Here is a 26695-nt window from a genome sequence, read left to right on the forward strand (position 1 = left end):
AAACGCTGCCCTGTTTTAAGTTAACACATTCACAATAACACTGCAGAGCCATGGGCCTGTCCTGTAAGCTGGTCACAGTAATGATCCCTTGTGACCCTTAGAGTGTGCGCTCTGTCCTTGAAAAGGCACTAGGGGTGCTGTTGTGCCACTGATGGTGTGCAAGAAGCTCCTCGTGGAGGCAAAAGGAGTTGTCCTCTCAGGAATCAATAGGTTATCGTACATTTCTACCTGATTGACAGTTAGTGAAAACTTTTTCTCTGCTATTCCCTTTTACCTCTCTAACAACTTGTTCATCACATCTCAGTTAGTCAGTCAGTCAGTCCAGTGCAGCAAAGGTTCACTCTCGCAGGAAAACCTCAGATCCAAACACGCTGGACTTTTTTTTTTTTTTGTCAGACTTTTTTCAAATTCAGTCCAGATAGACTTAGACTTAAACTAGCACCATGCACTTCAGTAACAGTAAATTGTAGAGACAGATGTGTCTCTGTGAGGCTGAATGTAAATTTCATGACATGAAGTTGCATACAAGTGTCACAGTTCCAGTTTTGTAGCTCTCAAGTATCAGTCACCAAATCGTAAAACAATAGTCTTGCAAGGATGCACTGAAGAATTCCAGCCACCTAAACAAGAGGCCACTACACCAGCTCTGCGCTTTGATTTTGTTGCTCTACTGTTTTGACTGTAGTGTCATTAAAGATTAGGTCATTCAGACACTCTAAACTTCTACATACAGAGTAGTAAGCTTTTTTTTTTTTTTTCAGAGTAAAGATAAATAATGCACAGTTGTCTTCTCCGCTTCAATTTAATGCAGCAATTCGTCCTTCATGAACAGTTCCCGCATTAACGGGAAGAACAGTGAGAGGAAAAACCAGAGTGATGTAGAGTTTGTGCTTAGATCTGTGCGACAGAAACTTAATTCTTGCAAGCCACTAAGGCCAAACAGATGTATTCATACTTTCACAGCCGTTTGAACTCTCAATGTCATTGTACTCACTTATATTCTTTGTGTGTGTTTTATATTATCACCATCTTTGTATGTATTTATGGGGCACAGTGTAATCTGTAAGAGTAGCCTGCATCATCCCTGTATCATTTGAATAGGTCTGAATATGTTAATCCCCACCTCAGTAGATATTGAATTGACTGGAGCAGCTCTGCAGGCAATGCGAGCTCTACACGATCCTGTCGACAGCAAGGCTTTGATGCTGCCGTGCTGTAATGATAGTAATTCAAACAACATGATAATGGGGGGATAAGCAGACAAATGATATCATACACCAAACAGGTCTTAGAAAGAGAGAAAGAATGAGGCAAATAGCGAGAGAGGTAGAGGGAGAGGAAGAAAGAAAGATGTTTGGAATTCATCGGCTGCACTGAGGTAATTTATATCCTCCCTTACTGAGACAGTAGCTTCAGTGCGCGCATTTAGCCGTGGCAATCTTCAGGGCAGATGACATGTTCCATGTCTTTTTATTTATTAATTTTACACTGTGTCTCATTGCAGGAAACATGACTTCTCTCTGTAACCAGAGGCGATAGAAGGGAGAGAGCAGAGCGGAGAGCTGAGGCAGACAAACGACTCTATCATTCTCTCTGTCTCTCTAGGTCATGCTTCTCCAGCTAGCTCATGCTCATTCCCTTTGTTTAAAGTTTGCAGCGTGTGCCAGGCATACCCTACTAAAGCCTCTGTGTGGAGGAATCCATTATGTTTGTATTTTGGCATGGGTGAAAGGATTTGGGAGGAACCATGATGACTTTATAAACAGTTATAGTCCATTTGTTTAGAGATGCCAGAAGGCTTTCGTTTTTACCGTATCACGTCTACATCTTTCGCCTCAGCTGAGCACAAGAATTCCCTCTCTGGTATTTGTTTAGTATAGTAGTAAATGTATTCTGTATCAATAAAGAGATTGTGAACTCTGAACAGTCAAGCTTATTTGTCTAGACAGTGATGGAGTCTAAGTGAACTGGGAATAACCAGTTGCTATACAGTCAGGCAGTTAAAACGAAGAGCGCCATGCATACATGCACAACACTTTGCCCTAGTGACTCTGAGCTATTGATAGAACACACGCACAAACACACACACACACACTATTGACTCTACCCTCTCAACTCTGCTGTTCTGAACTCCTCTTTGTTTGTGTGGGAAGCTGAATTTACATAAGAGGCTTATGTCAGCCGCCACATAGTTTCCCCCCTTATTCCAATGAAAAACAAAAAGGACAAAAGCTATTGTCTTGTTAAGTAATGATTTTTGGATTTCTCCAAACTAGTTTGTGCCGTTCTGGAGGTGGTTAGGGGGTTGTGGTGATGTTCAGGCTGGGCAAAGGTTTTTGGGGGTTGGGGCTGGTAACGCAATACAACAATGAAAGCAGATGAATGCTGAGGTTGACAGCCGTAAGGCTTATGATATGGGTGTTTGTTTATGTAAATTGAGAGTAACAATATGACCTTGTAGCTTTGATGCGTGATTGACAGAAAGAGGGTGGATAGGATGCAGAAGGGATCTGTGGGTTTTCGCTTTGGCGACATCACACTACACATGAACTTGTGCATGTTCACAACTCACACATGTGCTGTATCACAAAACAGTAATCAGATATACAGTAGTATCACTGAACACAGTGGCCCAAGCTGATCTTGTTGGGGCAGGGATTTCCATATATGCCAAGACATTTGTTTATTTACTTGCTTTTACATACAGAGAGAGGTCTAAGCTGCTTCCATAAAGCCATTTCAGTGCCTCTTGATGTGTATGTAAAATTCTGCTTCTGAATAGAAAAGGCAACAACTTGCATTTACCACCACCACCATACAGTATATTTATCCATATGTGCCTTAGTGTTTTTGGTTCTGACATTGTGCACATTGTGTCATTTTTTTCTTTGTCTTGTACAGTATGTATCATACATGGTATCTTGGGGCTTCAGAGCTACACCAGCTCCTGTTTCATCGGTTGTGGACCACTGAAGCACATAGTTGCTGTTCTTTGTGACTTGCTCTCTGTGCTACAGGCTTTTCCTCTCTCTTCTCTCATGGAGCATCATTCTGTGGGAGGATGTGAGACGATAGATAGATGAATGTATAGAAATTGTGAGGTAGAGGTTAGAGACGAGTGCAAAAGGTTAAAGAGGTCAGAAGAGACCGAGCACAATCAGAAGAAGAGTTCTGCTGTCTCGTCCCGCTGAATGGTGTAAGATTTGAATGCTTTTGTGCAATGCGATTTGAGTGGATGAATAGACTTTAATCCTCAGCCCGTTGAAATTCAAAGCCAGAGCATTTGCTTACATTTCCAGAAGTGTCAACACATTTGAACAACAGAATGTTTCTAAAATTAAATTCTAATTCAAAACCATTCTGAAGCTCATGACATATTACCACACACCAGTCCAAAAGTTGTGCTATGTGCATGCTTTCCATACTCATTAACAAACTCTTGCCCGACATAAGCATAACCAATCAGCTTTAATATGCCTCTTTGGCTGTTTTGATGACGTTAACCCTGTGTTATCTAATGTTTATCTGTGATATAGCTGTTGCATAAACATTTTTATTTCTCGTTTTCTTTTTTCTCTTTTCTCTGTTGCAACTGTCAGCAAGCAGTGGAGGACCTGCTGGAGGACGAGGATGAGGATTTTGACAAAGATGACAAGGTAATTATGTCTTGTGTCAGGGATTCACTCACACATACATACATACATACACACACACACACACACACACGCACATATATGCGCTCCCGATCACTCAAACACATGCATGGACACACACACATACATACATAGACACACTGCCTCAGGAGGGGTTGACACTGCTTCACAGACCGGAAACACAAACAGACAAACGGAATGACTCCATCTTCCCCTCCTGTCTCCTCCGCTGTTCAGTTATTCTCACTGCCTGAGGCGCAAACATGTGTACAAAGATTGCACAACCTTTTAACCTTTTGAAAAGTTTTCTCTGTAGGTGTATACATAGCACATCCTTTCCCTTTCTTCTTTGTGGTTGGCTTTGCTCTGATCTTTTGCTGCAATTTGGTGCACAATCCTTATTTTTCCCTCCATATAACACTATGTCCAATTTGCGTTACTAACATTGTTCTTCAGCTTCCTGAGATCATGCACCCTTATAAAGTGCTTAGTTAGCTATTTAGGTCCATTCACTGCTCCTTTATGTCCCAGTAAAACAGCATCTGGGCTTGTCCAGACACTATCAGGTAACAACAGGTGGCTGCTTTACTGCCTCCGCTCGTTTACACTGGAGGAACAGCTACTGAAGCAAATGCCACTGGATAGGATACAGTACCTTGTCAATGTTCCACTTGGGAATGTTCACTGAAATGGTAAAGCTCTTTATCCACCTACTGTGTTGTCTGGATTTTGGTGAGGCAAATATATAATTTTCCGTTTGATACTCCAGTCTCATCAGACTCGAGCAGTGTTAAACAAGACATAACTTGAGTATGTGAAAACTGTAAAGTACCTTGACTGAAAAATCTGGAATTGAAATTATTTGAGCTGATACTTGATGCCTTACAGCCGCACTCCAGCAATATAAAGGTTAGCAGGCTAAGATGTGGTGATTTGCATGACCTGGTTTGGTAAACGTTTCTGAGCAAAACAAATTGCCTGGTCAAATTGCCTGGTCAAAGGCCTTTCCAATTACCATTGCAAACAGTAATGGTAATTGTAAAGGCCTTTGACCAGGCAATTTGATATCTGAAAATTATTTCGCCTGAGGACATTCTCTATGCTGAACTTACGTATGCAACTGCAAACTCACTACACCCTCTCCCATTTTTTAAGGGTCAAAAGTGCAAGAAGGCAACAAAAGGGTTAAAATAAAAAAAAAAAAAAAACACCTTTATAGTGCAGATGGTCAAATAGTCATCCCACCAGTAAGTCAGCCATTCAGGCAATCAGTCAGCCAAGCAGCCAGTCGGGCGATGAGCACACAAAGATACGTGAGCATTACATCCTCTCCCACAGTGATGCAGAAGCAAAGTTTCATGGCTGTGAAGTTCCAAGGCTGAAATGTACAGGGGGGCACTGACTGAAGATATGCACCAGGCAACCTTGAACCTTTTTTTTTTTGTACCCCTTCTTAACGTCTGCCTCCCATCACTGCATTTCCTACCTCCTCTCAGGGAAAAAATAAAAATACAGGCATTTGAAAAGCTGCAGATTATATGAAATACATTTTGGACTTTCATATTGAAATGAGGTGCAGCGGCAGCTTGTGCGGCCTCTGTCAGATTTGGTGCCAAACTGATTATTCCACATAAGAAGGCCTTGCTCTCTGTGCTCACACAGGGCTGGGATGCTGGATAGCACAGCCGCCACAAAGGCTACAATTTACCAACTCTGGCTTCATACATTTTGATCTATTGCTCCCCTCAACTGTTAGCATTTCATTTGAGCTGTAGGGAAGTTGAAAGGGGGGCATTTTTCTTTTTTCTTCACCTACATCTCTCTCCCCTCCCACTCTCCTTCTACCCTTCCCTCAATCGCCCCCTTCCCTGCCTTTTTTTTCTCTCTTTCATTCTGACACACATTCTCTCTCTCTCTTTTCCCTTTGCTCTCCCTTCAACCTGGTTAAGTGCAGAACAAATGGAGTTTCAAGGCTTAACAAATTTGCCTTTTACATTGGATATGAGGTCTTTTACATTGGATATGAGGTAACTTCAGATTGTATGAGTAAGTATGAAGGACGGGTCAAAGGAGGCCTCTTTTATGGCACAGCCCTATAGGGGAGAGAGGGAAGAAGAGAGAGAGAGGGAGAGAGAGAGTGAGAGAGGAGAGGGAAAAAACATTAATAAATGTGCCAAGGCCTCATTTTAATTGAACTTGAAGCATATGTTGCAAGTATGTACAATCCGTCCCAGATGTTTACTCCGGCCATGTGCACAGTTCTTCCCAATGCACCACAAGGCAGCTATTAGCTGGATAACCATTGCTCCAGAGGCTAAATGGGGTATTACATGGCCAAAAACGAGAGCACCTGTTTTTCATTGCAAAGAGGACCCCTTGCAGGCCTTTTGCCTTGGATCACCACATGTGTTTTGACTTAACAGATTGTTGGGGAGACGTGAAAAGTGTCTTTCTTGTGAGCAAGCACTGATATTAGTCACTTAATCTCAATGAAAGTCCAGCATCTAGACTAATTGATGGGGACGGCTCAGTTGTTAAAGCCAAACAGGCGGGCACATGAAGGGTGAAAGAATGTTAGACATTAACTATTTTTTGTGTGTGCCGACCTTCAACATGGAATGTTGCTTGATTCTTATTGCCTACACACACACACACACACACACACACACACACACACACACACACACACACATGCATAAAATATGTGAGCAGTATACTGCCCCACTTTTTAACCTCTATTTTCAAGAAAACTAATTTTAATCATGGTGGCATGTTGCAGGTGCACCTTTTTTCCTTTAGTGATGCCATACAAAGGATAAAACACAAAGTAAAAAAAAAAAATGCATACTTAGAAATAATGTGTTATATATATTCCACATGAAAGGATGTTGCAGTGGTACTATAAAGAAGTTTTTTTTTTATTATTGTAGATAAGGTTTTCATAAATTCAAAGAGTCCAAATGAACAACCATGACTTTATGCAGAAACCTTTTTATTCAGACTCATGCATTTAATGTGTTTGAATGTAATTTAATGGTGGTGGAAAATTCTGCTTACTGTTTATCTTCACTTCAAGTTCACTTTAATAAAATATTTATTGAACTCAGGCAGTGATGAAATCATATACCATTCAATTTCTTCATCTCTATTTTTTTTATAGATCCAATATACTGTAGCTAAATACATATTATTAATCAAATGGGTGTCATTATGAACTCTGAGTCCTAAACTCACTAACTTCACAGCTGTAATTGAATCACTGAGTGAAGGATTCCCACTGGATCTTAATTTTGACATGTAATCCAGTTAGCCGCCCCTGTGCCATGTACGTCATGTACTTCCTAGTAACACTGATTTTATTTTACTGGAATAATATCAGAGCTGTAGTTGTCATTGAAGATTATTTACTTTGTTTTGGAAAATGATCTTTAGGGAGTTTTCATCCATAATCTAATAGAATTATTATGGCAGTGTTCACGTCCAAGTATCTATAACTTCTTGTCACCTCAACCATTCCTTCAATCCCAAGACGACGCAAACATGGGTTTTTTTTCCATTTAATTCAGTCTTTCTTAATTTTAAAATGTGTCCCTCTGTGTCTTTATGTGCCTTTTCAGTATCTTCCAGTAGAGCTTGGCGTAACATTGTGAGACTTGGGCAGTGTGAGATAGCAGAAACATGCAACTCAGCCCTGTAGTAACAGGTTACTGGCTGCAGTGGCTTCAGTGTGCAATGTAGCCTGTGATGGCTCCTCTCACCTGTGGGGTGACTGTCCAGAGCTGGTATGAGGCAATCACCTTAGGCTCTGTATGGGTGTGAGTGTTTGTGCGCGTAAATATGTTTGTGTGAGCGTCTCGCTTATGTGTAGAGTGGCTCAGCTGCCTCCCAGAGGGGGGGCTTACTGGAAAAAGGGAGAGAGGGAGAGAGAGTGAGAGAGAGACAGACTGAAGGAGTGAGGAGATTACCCTCACACGGTTGACTGGTCACTGAAGCGCTCATGCTCCGCTCAGCTAGGCTCCACTAGCCTCAGGAGGACCTGACACAGATAAGATACACACTGCAATCATGTCCTGCTCACGGGCTTACTGCTCGGTGCACTCGCTCTCTCTTTCTCTCTCTACGTCTATCTGTCTGTATCTCACTCACTCACACACATACAGACACACACATGCACCTACAAGATCTTTCTCCTATCCTGTTTCTCACTCATTTTCTCCTTCGCTTCCTCATGTGCACAGTTGGCGGTAAATATAGGGTAGACTTTATTCTTTAGCTTATCTGTAAAATCTGAATGCATTTTTAGTCATCATTTAGTCTTGTATAGACCCAATTCTCCAAGGCATTCCCCAACGAATCAGCGATTACATTTTTTTCATCCAGTTTGGACGTCAGACCATTACGCTGTTTTTCCGTGCTGTTTTTGACCTGTTTAGGCACCAGTTTATCCTTATTGTCATATGATCCAGTTCTGAATAATTGAGGGTAGCTTTCTTTGATATATGTACATTTTTCATGACATGCAATAATTCCCACCCAATTGTTGGTTGAAAAAGGTTAGAGCAAGTTGGAATGCACATCTGGTTTCAGCTCATTTTATGAGTGCTATATAGTATTTTTTTTTTTTTTATCATTTGGAGGTCGTATTGATGACTCCACTGTGTATACAAGACTGAGCATACATGATGCTCTGTTTCTTCATCTCTCCTGCCACGCAGTCATCGTCCTACACCACAGTATCTCTTTATGCTCCTCATCTATAGTGCTGAGGCAGCCCTTCCACCCTCTGCAGCTTTCCCTGTTGGTATGACTCATGCACACATATGTGTATATACACACACACACACAATCCTGCATATATGTGTGTTTATCAATGGTTCTCTAGCAAGGATATAACTCCTGGCAAAGGGCTGGTAACAGCACACGTATCCATTTCTCATCCTGCAGGCCTCACAACCAGTCAGCTGCTGATTTTAACAGTGTCTCTTGTCTTTCTCTCCCCATCTCTATCTCGGCTTCTGTCTCTTCTTCTGTGTAGCATTAAGCAAGCGCCTAGACTCTCTGCTCATTGAAATGTTCAATATGGAGCACACATATGGAGCACACTTTGTCTCATTGTGGATATGGTTAAAAAGAGTTTTCAGATTTATCTCCAGATAGCATATGGAGCTCTGCAGCACCTTCCCAAGCCCTGGCACTCCTCTCTCTCAGTCCCAGTCACGGCACTGCGCTGATCGCTCAGATAGTGACATGGCATAATGTAATTGGACTAAAGACAGCTCAGGGAATTATATCAATGCTCTGGAAAAAAAAAAAAAAAAAGTGTGACTGAACGGAAATGTTGTTCTGGGAAGACTATTGAGCTTGTGATGCAGTGGGGTTGTCCTCAGGTATCAGGGGGTGTTTTCAGCTGCTGAGGAGAATAGGAGAGAGAGACAGAGGGAGAAAGGGGAAGAGAAAAGTTTGAATGTCTGTGTTCTTTTCTTCTTGCCGCCTGTGAAGGATGAAAAGCGTCACGCTGTAAAAGATGCTTTTGACTTTTCCGCTTCATTTTTCTTCCCATCTCACTGTCTTTTTTTTTTTTCTGTTCAGCAGAGACGCTGGTAGGAACTGCATTTTAATCATGTTTGGCTAATAGAGGGAGGAATGAAAACAAAAAGGAGGGTGAAAGAGGAATGCAGGGGTATTGTCTCTCTATGCAAAATACACTGCATTGTTTGTTTGTTTTTCCTCTTTGTCACACACATACATCAGGTGGATCATCCCTCACAATCTCTCTTCCCCCCAGATACATATCTCTTGCTTTGTCTTTTGCTTTCTGTCATTTCTCCTTCGTTCTCTGACTCTCTGCCATTTTCTTAACACTTTTACTCTGGCCTTTGTTATTTAAATGAAATTTTGTTGGGGTTTTTTTGCACCATGGGTCTTTTTTTGTAGTTTTGTACAGTATATTTGTACAGTTAAACATATACTCACCACTGTCATTGTAGAGATTATAGACATTCGTGCTCCTCTGCATATAGCTTTGCAACAGTACAATTGAGGGAATTCAAGCCTCAAATGACTTTTGAATCTGTCCAGTATTAATCTATCTATCAAATGCAGCTATTTATAAGTCTGAACTAAGGTAAATACTGAAAAAAAAATCAATCAGGAGTGTCCTCTGCATTACAAGGCCAAAGCTGTTTCCAGTGCAGTGCTTCTGTTTACAGTCTCTGCAGTGCATTTGGTGAGAACAATGTTATACACACATGCTATAACCTTATAATATTGACCAAAACATCAACTACAAGAACCCAGTTGTAAAACATCCTATTTTCTTCTTAAACCCTTTCACCTTAATTTCTCTGGGTTGTAAAGAGAAAATCTCACTGTAATCTATCCACAAGGACCCTAAACCAGGCCCCTGGGAGGACAACTGTGATAAAAACCATATCCTCGAGGATATGTTGGCTTCCTGGCACTTTGAGTGGATACGAACGATGGTGGTAAGTGGGCATGTGTGTGGCTCTGGCACTGACTCCTGATGATGTGTGTCGCTGTCTTCCAGTTTCCTATTAAGCTCATCGTCTGTCCGGCGGCCTTTGTCTGCCGTCCTGTCGGGGTTTGTGTACAGTACTTGTTTCCTGTCCGCGTCTCAATTAACACCCACGCACTGCACGCTCGGCCCCCAACCTAACCCCACCTCGAGGCATCTGCCTCTGTCTGCTCTTTAAGGTGATGGGGAAGCTAATGGGGCTCCAGCATGGAAGGCTGCTTTTTGTGTGACTTCCCTGTGGCATTGTAGACCCGTTACGCTGAAAGGTGACAGCTGTAGATTGAGGTGTGATGGTGAGTCAACTGTGTTTTGCTGGTGGGAATTCTGGTTCTGGGTTACTAAAGGGTGACACTTGGAGTCACTTGAGTGTATTCGTATTTGTTTTTGAATTTAATCTGTGAAGTGACAGGGGCCATAAGGGAATAAAATTTCATAAAGTGGTTTAAGGTACTTTTTTTTTTTTTTTTGCCAAAAATAGACTTTTAGATTCTGATATATTTTGAAAAGCAGTATTTACATTCCTGTCAAAAACAATGATTGTTTTCACACTTTATAACCCCGAAGTCACTGATAATAAGCCCCCAACAAACAAATTCTCTAATGAGTGTCACAGCCCTCAGTGTGTATAAGTGTGTGTGTGTGTGTGTGTGTGTGTGTGTGTGTGTGTGTGTGTGTGTGTGTGTGTGTGTGTGTGTGAGTGTGAGTGTATGTGTATGTGTGTGGGGGGGTGGGGGTGATTTGAATGTGCTTGAGAGTGCTTTTTCTTAAAAGTTGCTACAGAAACAGCAAAACTATTTCATATTGCTGAAGCAAATCCCAATGCTCATTATGCCTAATGCAGCGATGTCTACTCCCCCAACTGTTATTGTTCTGAATCACATACACACAAGCGGCTGAAGCAACTGAACTTTTTGACTGATGAACTATGCATCAAAGCATTACGACGAGCACTCGTTGCACTGTAGGTGAGGAGTTCTTGTGTGCTCTCATCCACCCAAAGTAACTCTCTGCGAGACTCTCACCGAATAGGATGTTGAAGATGGCACACACTCAGCCCTCCCGGTCTCTCATTGGACAGAATGTGGAGCACAACACTTGACAGCAGTGTCGTCTGAATTTGAAAGTCAGACATGTAAGAAGGCAGCCGCCACCTTTTCTTTTAACAAGAGTCATAAATCTGTAATGAGCACAGAGAGGATGCATATTTTATTTACTTTTTTGAAGACGTGATCCCTTCACTTCATAGCGATGCACTCCTGCTCTGTCGTTTTTTTTTTCTTCCAAAACAAAGTTTAAAACAGTGGATGTTACAACTGTTTCTATCGCCTCTTTCTCTCTGAACATGAATATGTAATCAAAGGTATGCCAAAGTTAGCAAGCTTTACAGACTAGGTGATGAACCAGATGTTAATTTAACCATAACAAGAGTGAGATATGATTATATTAATGAAAGAAGTTTAAATATTGTGTAGTTAAAAATCTTAATTAGTTAACACGTAATTAATAGATACATACACCACCTTACAGAATCAAAAAACCTTACATGTGTCTTAAAAATACCTTTCTTTTCCTACGTAATTATCTAAATTCTGTACATTATCTAAAGATATAAAAGCCCATTTGTATGTACCCTCATCCCGGAGTATAATGTTTGAAGTAAGCCCAGACAGATACACTGAGACGGACAAACGCATTGACAGACAGACAGACTGACAGACAGACGGGGGGGAGATGGGTGGGGGGGCTGGAGCTGCTAAACCAGGCCAACAGAGGACAAGACTAATGTTGTCCCATTCATCACACACTGCCCGGCTGGATCCTGGGAAGGACAGGGGAAGGAGAGAGCAGGAGCAGGGGAGCAGAGGTGAGGTAAGGTGGGGGTAGAATTGGGCGGGGTGGGGGTGCAGGCTGGGTAGGGGTCCGGTGGCTTTCAGCAGGAGGTGAGGAAGGGGAAGTGATCAAGCGCAAAAGTTGTGGGGTGGTAGTCATTTATGTGTTTGTGTGTGTGTGTTAGTGTGTGTGTGTGTGTGTGTGCCCGACCTTGAGTCTGATAGAGTTGCTGGTGTGGTGGAGGTGATGAGAGGCCCCAGAGGGAGATGGGAAAAGATGATCAGTGGCAAGCAACCTCCTGCCACCCAGACACATTAGAGACACACAGACAGGCGCACACTCATAACACCAGAAACCTTTCTCTTTAGGATAGGAAGCAGAGGTCAGACGGAAAATAAGTCACCACTACCACTTCTTCCTTTTATTCCATCTTTCTCTCTTTCCCTCCATTCCTCGCTGTTACATATGTGTATATATATCTTCGCTATGGGACTAGGCTGGGTGAAGAGACTAATTAGTACTAGAGCGCATTGTCTGCCTGGTCCACCTTCAGCTGACAGTCTTAACTGGAATTTGACTTTGGCTTTGTGGGAGCAACCCTCAGCGCACACAAGATATTCTCAAAGAAATCAGTGTGTACATCCCTTACACATAGACGTACACATATACGCACTCACATTCATCCCTGGGCCTGTGGGAGTGGGACGCCCCTTCACATCTCTTAACGTGGCCTTTGTGTGTGTGCGAGCCGCTTGATGAGGACCAGGAGGACGTGCAGCGCATCTCAACACCCTAGTTAAACAGATATTTATGTGTTTATGATAAAAAGAGAGGGAGGGAAATAGAGATGTATTCCCCACATTCGCTCATGGATTAGGTGTTGTATGGCATAAATTATTTATTAAAACTGCAGCCTCAAAAAAAAGATAGGAACATCTGCCACTTTCATGTGGCGCTGGCGAAGTGCCAGGTTGCATGGTGGTATCTGAGACCGGGCCGCAGGGCCTTTGTCTCATCTTGTTGTCATATCCTGACAGAGGGGAGATGTTCTTCTAGGCTACTGGGTCCCCACGTTTTTCTTTTTTTTTGTTGTTTTTTTTTTTCCCTTGAAGGGCCTCTCTTAACTCCCAATGGGCGAAATCTATGACTCATCGCTCCACACTGTAGTTGGTAATACTTGGACTAGACACCAATGAAACGTTAGATTTTGTTTTATGGGCAGATGTTGTCTTACATTATCTGCCTGTGTTTTAGGAGTTGACCGGTCAACAATAGATAAATGAAGTACTCCATGCTGCATTTTAAACGTCCATCAATCCATGAAAAGATGTTCATTACTATGTACCTACTATACATGTTCCTGCTTGCTTCATTTTGGAGACAGGCCATCTGAACATTTAACTGTTTTGACTCAGACTTGTTACTAATGCACAGTACCAAACAAAATACTGCTAGAGTGAACTGTCTGCCATCAGTTAATGTGAATGAACCTATGAAAGCGTCCTGTCCTTTCATCAACCACTAAATTTTTACCAGCTGTAACAGTGTGGATGGTATTGTTTATACCTTGTGAGTGTCTCTGTCCGTCTGTCCGTCTCTCTCTCTCTCTCTCTGAGTTTGTCACCACAATAGCATCACAACCTGCAAGACAGTCACAAAACTTTACAGGTGTGTAGTTGAGATTAAAATGAAGGCTGAGTTTGAAGATGCATGTGGTCTGGCCGTCAATGGAACCAGTCGGAACGTCAACATGTTGACGGGCGTTACAGCTGGTGTGATCCCATCGCAAGATTTGTTTAATTGTAGTATTTGATTTTTCAGAGACAGATAACCCGTCTAGTTTTAAATATACAGATGATGATTGTATGCACTATTTATTATTCTGTCATTCCTAATTCTTGCACAGGCTTTTGAAATTGAATTTGTGTCACCCCTAACGCATTCCTCAACTTGCTCAACTTTTCAGCATTTTTTTCCCCCCTTTTTTTCCTGGGGTGGAAATGGGAGGGATACTGACTCTCTCTGCAGTTACAAAATCAACAAGAACGCTTTCAGATGCCCTCTGGGAGCCACATATTAGCATCCTGTCACGTTTTATATGACATTTCAATTTTTACTGTGCTGCCAGAGCGAGAGAGGAAAAAAGAAAAACAAAGAAAAACAGGTGCAATTTTAGCACAGCAGCAATGAGCAGCAGCCACTTGTGGTTCAGACTCATTTCGTGGTGTGATGGGATATATGCTGCTGCATTATAACTGTTAGGTTTATCATTTTTATGGCATAACCCAGCAGGGAGAACAATGTGATCAGAGGTTAAAACAGTCTCTAATGGCTCTCTCTATTTCCACCTAGTAGATATAGGACAGATATTTGAGTCCATCGTAACAGGCTAAGTCCTCAGTGACCTCTCTCTTGTTTAGCTCTAGGCCTTGGGTCAGTGAAGAACAAACTGTCTTTGCAAAGTTTACAACTGCTCACTTTGCACTTTTGCATATAGACGTACTCAGCCATGATGCTATCTCTTTGAAAGAGAAATGGAGCATTGGAGTACACAGAGGCATTGTGCATCATTCCTTTGTTAAATATTTAATCAAGTGTTTCAAGGAGTTTACCACATTTGTTTACCACAATTTACCAGCAAGTGCAATGTGGTTAGCCTGAGTTTGCTGTTTCTAGGTGTGTGTGTGTGTGTGTGTGTGTGTGTGTGTGTGTGTGTGTGTGTGTGTGTGTGTGTGTGTGTGTGTGTGTGTGTGTGTGTGTGTGTGTGTGTGTGTGTGTGTGTGTGCGCGCGCGCGTGTGTGCGTGCGCGCGTGTGTGCGCGTGTGTGCGCGTGTGTGTGCGTGTGTGTGTGTGTGTGTCTCCCTGGGCTCTCTGGTGTCACTGAGGGTTGTTTCTCCTTAACACATGCAAACAACTCGCATCACTTTAACGAGCCTTCCCGCCTCTGTCTTCCCTGATGGGAGCACTCCCATGATGCAGCCTGCTCCGCACACTTTTACACAGGGTAGCTCAGTGCTAAGCTGATGGGTGCTTGGCTGAGATTTCGTATCACAGTCCACACATCCAAACAATGATGCAAACTTTGGACATAACCAAAAAAAAATGTATTTATTGTCTTTAAATTGGCATACATGCAATTAAAACATGCAACTCACTGCCAACAAAGGACAGAGGCTCAGTAAATATTTCTGCTACCAGCCTGATGAGAGTTAATTGATGTCAAAGAATTTCTTCTGTACATAGAAACATTTTATTCATTGGATGAACTGACTGTCTCTGTGCAGTTTTTCATTTGATACACAGTAGTATGCTGCTCTGCTGACTTTACCCAGAACTCACATCACACTCTGACCCTTTGCTATACAGTAGATTATAAAACAAATGCGTTTTTCAAAAGAGAGATAAACCACCACACAGGCAAAGACAAAGAGAATGAATAATAAAGACAGAGGAATGTGTAAAGCCCTCAAGATTCCTTTGTATTTATATTAGATAGACACTCTGGAGTATGTATTAGAGGCATACAAATCAATGTTTTGCATTAGCAGAGCACTGATGGTCATGGGCATTCAAAAAATTAATCAAAACACTATATGTTCTTACTTCTGATATAGTCAACTCACAACAGAGAATGCTAAATTGTTTTCAATGTTTTGATATTCTTGCATATCTTTTTTTTTTTTTTTTCAGTTAATATTACTGCTCCTGCTGTATAGTATATACAGTCATCCTTTGTATGGTGCATTTGGTTTATATCAAATGTAGTTATTGCAGAAAGCAAGCCATTGATCTTTAGGATTAATCTCAGTATCAGATTTGCTTTCATTTTTTAAGTGGAATTAATGACATTGCACATAGTGGTATATGTAGTGTACTGTACTATACTTCATATTCAGGCAAACGCAGTATGTGCACCTGACAGAAAAGTCTTACAGCAGATGAAATCGTCAAGAATGAATGTTCTGTCATCTGACGGCAGTGATAATTTGTAGTACACTGACTGAACAGGCGGTTACTGTAACATGTCAGCGTAACACACTGCAGATGAACCTACAGTTGCAGTCTATTATAATGCATGATGCTTAACTCATTAGGCAGGCTTATTACACTATCTGTCTGAATGATTCAAGACATGTAGCAACATCAATCAGACCACTGTTGTCAGAGGTGCTGGGATTTGTAGCATACTTTGAGCATTAACATGACTCGCAACTGAAGCCAAGTCAAAGCAAGAGACCTCAGAGATTTCATTTTATTAGCCTTGCCTTCAGGTCTCCAAACAAACCCACTTAGTTTCCCTGACAGGCACAGGAAGAGACAGATGGAAATACAGGCCTTGAGTCTCCTGTAAAGACCCTGCTCCTTTTCCTGAGTGGGACTGGAAGCTGGTCTGGACTGGAAAAACCATGTTCTCATCACAAATTGCATGTGAGCTAGTGGTTAACACATGTACACACATTCTTCACAAAACCGCAGAAAGCATGACAAAACTGAGTCCTTGATTTAACTCCTGAAACAAGTGATGAATCTCTATCCCTGGTTCAAATATTTCACTATTTTGTTAAATATCTACATCAACAGAAAACTTAATTTAACCTTGGCTGTGACGTTTGAATGCTCTCTCTCTCTCTTCATCTTTCTGTATCAGTTCCCTTTCTGTCGCTGATGACATTGTAGTATAAAACAAACTTGCTCAGTATGAAAGAAACTGCTTGTTAAAGTCATCGTCTAATCTGTGTCGGGATATAATATCGTTTGTAGAGTCACACAGCAAGACCAGGTGTGCGGATCAACCTTATCTAATAGCTTTAGGGTGTGTGTGTGTGTGTGTGTGTTTGTGTGTGTTTGTGTGCATATTAGGTTGCATTATAAGAACAGGTTGCCTGGCTCCATATGTGCGCAGTGTGCGGGGAAGCTGGGAAAACAAGGTTCTCCGTGGCCCTCTGTGTTATTGCTACCTCCCGCCTCCCCGAGCCGTGTTTGAAGACAGGAAATAGGAGTCAGACCGCAGTCCGAGGGGCATGTGGCAATGGTTTATACTCCAGTGACCTCTGATCTATCCTCTCCACCCCCGCCCGCTCTCTCACACCACTCCCCTGGCCCTCAAACACTCTCCCCTGAGTCCGGGCCCGAAAATAAAACGGCCTGACCTGGCCCAGCCCGGCTCGGCTTGGCCTAACCCAGCCCAGCACAATAGACCCTGCGTTCTGAGATTTGTTTGAGCGAGCAATGAAAAACAGATGGACTCTGAGGAAAGAACTGAGAAGAGGAGGAGAGAGGGAGGAAGAAAGAAAGGGAGTCTTGTAAAATATTTGCGAAGAAAAATAACCCAGGGACGCTGTCTAATTATATCTATTTGTCTTGTGTGGTTTTGCTGGGGAGGCCATGTGGTCTCCCTGACTGCTCTATGGTTCATTTTTCACATTATCTGATCCTGGATGGAGAGCAAAAAGAAGAGGGTGGGTTTAGGTCTCAGTGGGAGGGTTGTGGTGAGGTGGGGGGGCTTGCCGCAAGGAGCAAAATGTGGTAAAGTCCTCTGGGGTCCTGGAGGTTTCATGTCTTTGACTGCCTCACTGTCTTCTTTGGGTATAATGATAAGGATTAGTCAGAGTTTTACTTCTCTAATCTAACAATGTCCATCCATCTTCATCAATAACACAGCCATTGCTACACATGCTATTACTCTAACAAATGAGAAATAGTCAGTGGCCGTGGAGGGTTATACCATAATCTTTTGGTTTCTCTTAAACTTTTCTAACTTTTCATCTTTTTTGTCCTGTTTGGAGTTAATTAAAGTTTCAAACAGCTGCGTAATATCCTTATTTATATCCTTAATTCATTTTCATTCGCAAGTGTTAAACAAATACTCCCAACAAGAGGGGAAAAGGGCACATCAATTTATCCACTGAGAGAATACCAGCATCCCCACCCCCCCACTCTCTCCTCCACTTATTGTCACTATATCAGCAAGATGAAGAATTTTCAGGGTTGTTTACTTGCTGGCGTGGTTACGTGCTGGAACTTGATGAAAATCTCTGTTCATATTCCCCTGCTATTGCCATATTGTAAACTGACCACTCATGATAGTACCACTATATTAGATAGCCCTCCTCTTCTTGTTATGCCTTCCTTTTGTCTCCCAAGCATGCCCACCAATCACAACCAGGCACAGCCAGTCTGCGTGTTGATGTCCTCACTCAGCTAACGGCTCTCGATCACTCTCTGTCACCTCATTCTGTCCAGATTCATCCTGTCCCTGCCTGTCAGTCAGTCAGCAGGCAGCTCGTTGACTGTTGCATGACTTCTTAAATTCTTTACTTTGTTTCAGTGAGAGGGCGGGGGATTGTAGATTTTAGATTGCCTTGCTTAGTTTGTGGTTTCTCCCCCCCATTCCTCGCAATATTCTTAAGTTCTCAACCATCAAAAGTTGAAAAGGAAGAGCTCTTCATGGTGGGTGACGGCGTTAATAAGGATGATAATGATGTCACGGCTGGTGACATCATCACAGTGTGCCAGCCAGCAGAACAAAAGCGGGCTCTACCCGGTCTTCCTAGCTGTCTTGGCAGCAGCAGAGAGAAAGGGAGAGAGAAAGAGCGCCCAAAGATTGATGTATCCATTCGGCTTTCAGTTTAATTCTGCCTCTCTATTCACATATTCAAATTTTCCTGTGTGAGCTTTTGTAAGGAGGAAAACATTTTGATTTGTTCTGCCGACTTTATATCTCTATTACTGGCTGGAATGAAAGCACTCCGTCAGTTCATGCAGGATATCCGGTGATTTGGCTCCCCACTCCAGATCTTTGACGCTATTTAAAATGTATTGTTTTCGCAAAGATGCCTGTGCCCAGCCACTGTCTTCTCTCTCCTCTTTCTCTCTCCTCCCGTCTCTTCTCTGTCTCACCCCATCCCTTCCTCGCTCACCCTTGCTTTCTTTCTCCCTCGCCTACATCTCTATCTGTCCTCTTGCAGGACTCGGAGAGAAAGGGCTTCATGAACAAGCTTTATGCCATTCAGGACGTGTGCATCAGCGTGCAGAATGCACTGGATGAAGTGGCCTCCTATGGCGAGAGGATAAAGAAGTGAGTCGTAAGCCCGCTCCTCGGCACCCGGCCCGCTCCGCTCTGCTCTGCTCCGCACGTCCCAGTGTTTTTTCCACAATGCCAGGTTGCCCCACTTCCCCTTGCCAGCCTAACTGAGAATAACTCAGTGCTGCTCTCAGGAAACACTGCCAGCATGACACCCAACCCTGAGACACAAACACAGGCAGTCTGTCTTTATGTCCATCACATCTCACTTAACCCTGCATGACCTCTTAACTGAATCATGTACATTCTTGATTAAACACACATCAATCCACATGAGCACACACACAAAACCATTTATTTGCACTGTACACTCCTGCATACCCAGTGGCCCTCACTTTCACATGGACGCATTCAAAGCAAATGGAAGGCAAGGGACTTTGTTTTGATTAAAAGCTGTAGTGAGAAAAGAGTCAGGCCACAGGTTCTTTCTTCAATTACAGGTAAAAACATTTTAAATCAAACTGAAACATCTGTGACCCGTGTTTCTGTAAAGCTGAGAGCATTTTACTGATTAGATAGCGTGAATAGCATTGAGTCATAACACATTTTCACCCTGCGATGGTGACCTCTAAGACTTTGGGGTGAACTTATTTCCCTCTGCACAATTCCAGTGAGTGTAAAGAATTTGTAGTGTAGACGTATCCAGATTAGATTGTTTGGGTTGAAAAGTATTGAAATGGCCTCCCTGACTCCTCTTTACTTTACTTGTCAGTATGTTTGGCTGGACTGATATTTGCCATGTCTCCTAATTTTTAAAGTCGCCTTTTCCACTCTCTTTGCAGCACATTTAACTGGACTGTGCCTTTCTTAAGCTGGCTAGCCATTGTGGCTCTCGGAGTGGCCACCACCATCATCTACTTCATCCCTCTACGATACATTGTGTTGATCTGGGGTGAGCGAATGTCAAAAATGTGTAATGCTTATTTCTATGTACTGCAAGTGTAATTGATTTAAAATGTATAGTTAAATGTAAATACAGTATCTAAGTAAATCTGTGGCACAGCAATGCAATGTCTGTATTCCATGTTGCTTTTTTATATACAGTATTGAAGTCAGAGTTAAACTTTTCCTGACACTCTCAGTGAGTGCCATGCAAATTTTCAGGTTTAAAGGTTCTAACATCTTGTTTACAGTAGGTGCTGATGTCCACCTGTCTTTCTCCAACTCGTCCCCGCCTGTCCTCGCTGTTTTTGTCTCTACAGGGGTGAATAAATTCACCAAGAAGCTGCGAGACCCTTATACCATTGACAACAACGAGCTGCTAGACTTTCTCTCCAGAGTGCCCTCAGATGTACAAGTGGTGGGTGAACTTTCCTTTTTCATCTCTGCCTCAACTTTTCTGTCCTTTTGACAACACATGTGTCAGCTCCAGACATGGGCAAGGGTTAGGGCTCCTTTTATCATCTGCTGTCTGTCTGTTGTCTTTCTTTTTCCTCCTCTCAGGCGCTGGCTCTTCACTGTTGTATTTTTCGTTTAGGGTTAACTGACTATCCATTGTTTTAGCCACACAGACATCTAATCTAATTGTTTCAAAGTCGTTTCTGTGTTTTCCTATTAATAGCTTCCTAGTCTAATTCAATTTCCACATACATAGCTGGAGCTGTGTAATATGATAACAAGGTTAAGTGAGTTTAGTGCCCAGCATATAACTAGGTTGATTGACTCCATACACATACACTCGCACACAATTACAGTAAGCTGTTGTTTCCCAGCTATGCTAGTAATTGGAACAGAGTGTAAACCAACAGTTAACCAGCCCCATGCGGTTTTGCTTCTACATTAACCGTGAGATCAGATTAACTCTGTGGCTGAAGAGTACAGATGCTTCGTTAAGTAAAATATACTTGCGTAGATGTGTGTGTGCGTGTATGGAATGTAACGTGCTGTGCTGCTCAGGACAAAGTGCAGTTTAAACTGCAATTAAGCGGCAGCTTGTGAAAGTCGTTGTGTTATCCAGCACCGGTGGCGTCCGCTGTGGCTGTTAAGCCCTGCTGTGGCGAGTTCGATACACACACACATGAACGCACAGATACACACACATGCAGGCTGAGGCTGAACGACCCGGGGCCACAGCAGACCAATCCCCTGCCACATCAGTGCTGACACACTTCCTCTTTGATCGCTTGTTGCCTGCAACTTCTTTCATCTTTACAGGGTCATAATCCCTGCTCCCCTACACACCCCTGCCAGCCCCCCGTGTTCTCCCCCTTTCGGCCCCCATGCAGTTTTACAGTCTCATAGTTTACTGGGGCCTGCTGCAGCAGTAGGCACAGGGCAGGTAGCCATTTGCTTAAATGAGCCCAAGCTGTCCCCTCTGGTAAAGTGCAGCCACCTTACACACCTGGAGCCTGGAGGAGCGGAGTGGTGAAGGGGGCCCAGGCCCGGCAGGTACGAGGCCTTTACAAGGCCCCTAATGAGTGCCTGCTGGCTAGGGAAGGTCGGGGCAGACATGCTGCTCTGGTCTGGTGCCCGTACTGCTGGAGTTGTGCCTACTGTATAAGTAAGACTGTAAGTGCTACTGTAACAGTTATTGCTGCAGCTGGTGGAATGGTAATTGTTGCCAGGTTTTACTGAGTTTGAAAGTTTTCTGAGTAATGTGGGTGAAAGACCAGGGGAGAGGGGTAAGAATAGATAATGGTCGGAAAGACGAAGATGGAAATGGAGAAATGAGGGGAGGAATGAGGAGTGCCGAAAGTGCAAGTAGAGGGTAGTCTTATTTGTATCAATAAAATAAGGTAATTGAAATTTAGAATCACTGCTCAGTCAGCTGATAAAGAACTAAGACCACTTCTCCATTGAATCCAAAGGTTAGTTTTCTACGAAGAAACCCTGCTCTGCGGTCGTTGGCTAAAAACAGACCAGAGCGTTCTGCTCTGTGGTGCGTCCTGCCGCTGCCTCCGGTGGTGGGTTCACCTCATTGCCTGCCCTCGCCTTACTGGGTCAAAGTCGTCTGTGGGGATTAAGCCCTTGAGGCTCTCGGATGATGCAGAGAGGTGCTGGGGTCCAAATGGAGCGTCCCCTCACGGGCACGTGTCCATGGCACCCATTGGCATTGGTGCAGGGGCCTACTATGCCTGACACCCAGGATGACTAATGAAGTGCTATTTCAGGGCCCCGGTGTGACCTAACACACATACATAATCACACACACACATGCTCTCCCAGCAATAGTACATGTGATGTGGGCTGGGGGTGTTTCAGGGTACTGTTCCGCATCATTTGGAGGGGATTCAGTGCAGCCAGAACTGATGAGGTTCTAATGACTTTATATGCAAAGGGCAACCACACTGGGCCACAGACCATCATTACGTACTGTGTATAGCGGTACAGCAACACAGCAACTGTGTAACAGCTTTTGGACTCAGTTTTCTCATCTTTCATTTGTCTTTAGAGTTCAAGTACATAAACAAAACTTTGCATTTAGCAGCAACAACACTCATTTCTCATCAGTCATACAGTTAGTGGAAGGTACTTTACTAGAAACCAAGCTTTTCAAATCACTGACACAAGGCCCCTAACTGCACTTTCAAACACCCTTTAAAAACTAAATCCCCAGTGTTGCATGGAAGCTGCAACAGGCAGAGCTACCTTTTTACCATGTGGACAGTTTACTTAAATCATTACGTCCCTCTGTGAGCATCAATGTTAAGGACTGGCATGGTGTGTAGTGCGTGTGTGCGTGAAAGAGATGCTGTTTCTCTCTGGGTAACAGTTTCTTGTATCTGGTTATATTTGACCAGCGTAAGCTATCTTTATGGTCATTATCAGGGAATCCTTCATGTCCTCTTAAACGAGGCCAAGCTGAGCACCTTTATAGTGCTAAGTATTCCCTACCTGGCGTTTTGGAGGTGTCAGTGCACTAGTATGTTTTACGACACCATTAGCCAAGTGAGCTACGGAGTGCATAAGTAGGGCCAAGGCAATTAGCTTGCCAAAACGGCCCTTTATGATTGGTGTAAAGGAGCTGGATCAAACCCCAAGTACAAAAATAAGCATGAATTCCAATTTAGCGCCTAATGAACAGCGGGGAGTAGGGTTAATATTTTTAGACAACATTTATGTTGGGGATGAAACCTCACTGGACGTACAGGGGTCAAAGGCAGGATAGTTAAAGGTTGAAATGTTGCCAGACGCCATCACTCACGTCTAGCAGAGGTCTCTCTCTCCTTTACTTTGTCCTTCCACACTTTTGTGACAAATTTAAACATTTCACTGGAGGTGGCCAATTAGTCACTATTCAGTATGTGTCATGCCACAACAGCTAATAGGCAAAACTTTCCTTACTTTGTAATTTTTTTTTTCTTTTTTGCTCACTGGCTTATGTCACCTTGACATGCCTTTTCTTTCCCAACAATAGACATAAGTGCTGAATCCTCCAATGTGCAGATGTCTGAACTGTACACAATAGTGTTTCCCTGGAAACATTTAATAACCCTTATGCTCCGTTAGGCATCACATGAGATGAAACCTGCTGAGTTCTGTGCTCTGTGGAAAGGACCGGAAAAAACAGAATAACATAGTATCATTAAAATGTAGCTCCCGTGCTTTATATTGACTTCATTTATTTACTTTCCTGTTTGCCTTTTTTGACTCACTGTCACCCACCTTGGTTTCGCCTTGTCTGTCTGCCCACACCGGCATCATCAAAACACTGTCAAAGGTTCAATGCGAGAGGGAGAGGGAGAGGGAGAGAGAGAGAGACACTGAGAGAGAGGAGCAGGTCCCGGGATGCTTTGTGGGTAACACCGTTAAACGAAGCACGATGCATGGTACACGGCGCCCCTTCAGCAGAGCACACTTCAAAGCCTGTTTTGCACTTGTACTGTCAACATTTGGGATAGGAGAGGAGAGGAGCGAGGGTGGAGCAGCCTTTGAGCAGCGCTGGGTCTTTACCCACTGCCTCTTCTGTTGATGTTCCCTTTAAGCTCCCCGCTCGTGTACCAAATTGCTTATGTGCTCGCCGCATTACCTCACTTTTTACTTTCACCCAATTTCAGTTTCTTTTATTTCGCTAACGTCCCACTTTTTCCTCGCCTCCTCGCCTTTTCCTCTGTTTTTAACTTTAACTAGCTCTTGTTGTCTGCATTAGGTTGGTACCTGTGTGTGTGTCTGTGTGTGTGTGTCTGTGTGTGTGTGTGTGTGTGTGTGTTGTTAGGTGAGGTGAGTGGGGAGCCAAGGGTATAGCATCAGGCAGGCCTGTCACCTGTAAGGTGCAACTGAACCTATGACGCATGAGCCCCATTTCTCCTGGCTGGCAGCTCTTCACAGAGAAACTCCTGTTTGATTGAGATATTGTTTTTTCCCCGCACCCTTTCTTTTTGTCGATCCCCTTCGCTGCTCTTCATGAGAAACAAAACCCTATTTTCTACTGACATGCAAACTTTTCTTTGTGTGTCTGCACTGACAAAGAGTTTTGTTTGGACAGGAATGTCAATGCTCAGAATTAAATGCCATATTCCTTTTTGCTGCTGTAGGCGTTTGGCTGTATAATGGGACCACTAACAGCCAATGATCCCGTACGATATCTGTCCTACTTTTGGATCCATGGTAGCTTGTTTGAAGTTTGCAGCAAACAATGATTGAGAATTCATACGGAGAAACATTTTTGATAAAGGTGGATTTTTTTTTGTGAATTTGCGTGCAATTATTTAATATTAACAGATATGTGTCCCTGTTACTGCGCTACATGCAGATGTGCTGTTACTCCTTTACTCATGAGTGGATTAAATCATTCAACCATTCACTCACATGTTCATCCATGAATGCACCACTGTCATTGATCGCAGTCAATGCGGGCACTCTGCCAGGACTGTCATGGTCCCTTAACCCGACTACCACTGCACACGCACACACATTCACACACACAGATGGGGCCATATAAACCCCTTTCTGTCCCTTGGGTTTTTGCTCCGTTGTCTGCTTTAGTTGGAAGGGCTATAAAAGGATCCACACCCACATGAGAACAGTATCTGTCATCACCCGAATGTCCACTGATCTCCCTCTGTCTCACCCAGTCTCTTGTTCTCTCTCATTGTTTTCCCTCCAGTTTCCTTTGTTGGTTTGTCCCGCTCTCTGCCCTTCCTCCCTTCATCTTTCTGTACATTTCTGTCCCTTCTTTCTCTCGCTTCTCATCATTCCTTCCTTCCCTTGTTTTCTCCACCTGGATTGCCTCCTCCTCGTCGCCTCATCTCCAGGTCTCCTTTCTCTCTCACTGTATCCAACAAACCGGTTGTATTTGTACAGCTGTTTAGCAGGATGTTAGTTTGCCTTGTGGACAGTGAGGAATCAGTGCAGTCTGGCTGCTTAGTGAGGCGTAGAGAGCAACACATGCTGGCCTAACCACCCTGTAAGCACCTTAACGGGACATTGGTGACCACCACTGTGAAACAGAGGAACAAAAATACCCCACTGCATATGTGTGTACATACAGTGTGTGGATTTTTATGGGATTTTAATGATACAGTGATGGCAGGGTGTTGTGTTTCTGCGTGATGAGGGAGGTGCAGGGATGTATGTGTGTACATTCTTTTTGTCGGTATTCATATATGTAAGTGTGTGTCTTCATTTTTGAGCGCACACACACACACACACACACACACACACACACACACACATCCACACACATCTCTTTGCATTTCGGATTTGTACATTGCAGGCAGAGGATATTGGAAGGCGTCACTGAAGCGACAGTGGGAACCAGTAGAAGATGGATGATAAAGGCTCGTTCCCAGCCAGCACTGAGAGACGCTGCTGTTCCCGTCCACGGCAGACAGACCCACCATGAGACAGAACACAGAAACCATATTGACGTCAGTTTGTTGTCTGCCTGGAGAATCAGAGAGGGTGTCAGTCAGTCAGACAGGAAGAGTAGCCTACAGTACATCAGCCTAGGAGGGATCCCACAGACAATACTGGCTCTTTGGTGCTGTGACTGTTAAGTCTTTTTTTTTTCTTTTTTTTTTATTCTATTAGTATTCTGATTCAGTGGCTAGTGCTTGTCAGTGTCGTGAATCTGTCTAGGCTAGCGACTGTATTTGTGCTGAAAGCGAGAGACTGCCAGAGTGACAGTCTCTGGTTGTTGACGCTCAGCCACTGTGATGCTGTTGCGTCTGAGTGTCCCTCACTTAAGAGCAGTTTCTTTCTAAACTCTGCTCACCATCTTTGCAAAGCATCACGTCAAGTGAGAATCAGTTCCCTTAGGGAGAAATAGGTGACAGTCCCTCAGTGATAATGCTGAACCTATTCTGAAGTGATTGCAGTGTGCCACTAAAATGTCTGTATTAGGGAATAGCGGTGACATTTTTGGGGAAGTCACTCATTCGCTTTCTTGCTGTGAGATAGATGAGAAGATATGAATATGAAAATATGAAGCTACAGTTCGTAGCTGGTTGGCTTAGCTTAACATAAAGACTGGCTTAATTGGGGCCATAGAGTATGTAGATATGCATCAAGAAAATCTGATTTTTTTTTCATCTTCTACTTATATAACTGTTAACAAAACATAACATGAAGCTTTAAAGAAAGTAAACTTCATCCTTGTTATTAGGAGTGTTCAAAAAAAGTGCTGTGTGATGCCTTCAGCTACCTTCAAAT

General features: G+C 43.2%; 1 protein-coding gene across 6 annotated transcripts in view; it reads left to right on the forward strand.

Annotated features, from left to right (window-relative positions):
* mctp1a (multiple C2 domains, transmembrane 1a) overlaps positions 1-26695 on the forward strand; it is a 138273-nt gene that overhangs the window by 107324 nt on the left and 4254 nt on the right. For 4 of the 6 annotated variants that reach the window (XM_056376198.1, XM_056376199.1, XM_056376202.1 and 1 more), the window contains 5 exons: positions 3600-3656; positions 10040-10138; positions 18987-19096; positions 19885-19994; positions 20305-20402. In XM_056376198.1, coding sequence (XP_056232173.1) covers positions 3600-3656; positions 10040-10138; positions 18987-19096; positions 19885-19994; positions 20305-20402 — 474 coding nt within the window. The remainder of the gene's footprint in view (positions 1-3599; positions 3657-10039; positions 10139-18986; positions 19097-19884; positions 19995-20304; positions 20403-26695) is intronic. The other 2 variants (XM_056376200.1, XM_056376201.1) reach the window with 1 other exon arrangement.

Source organism: Seriola aureovittata, chromosome 5 (genome assembly GCF_021018895.1).
Source record: "Seriola aureovittata isolate HTS-2021-v1 ecotype China chromosome 5, ASM2101889v1, whole genome shotgun sequence".
NCBI classification, from domain to species: Eukaryota; Metazoa; Chordata; class Actinopteri; order Carangiformes; family Carangidae; genus Seriola; species Seriola aureovittata.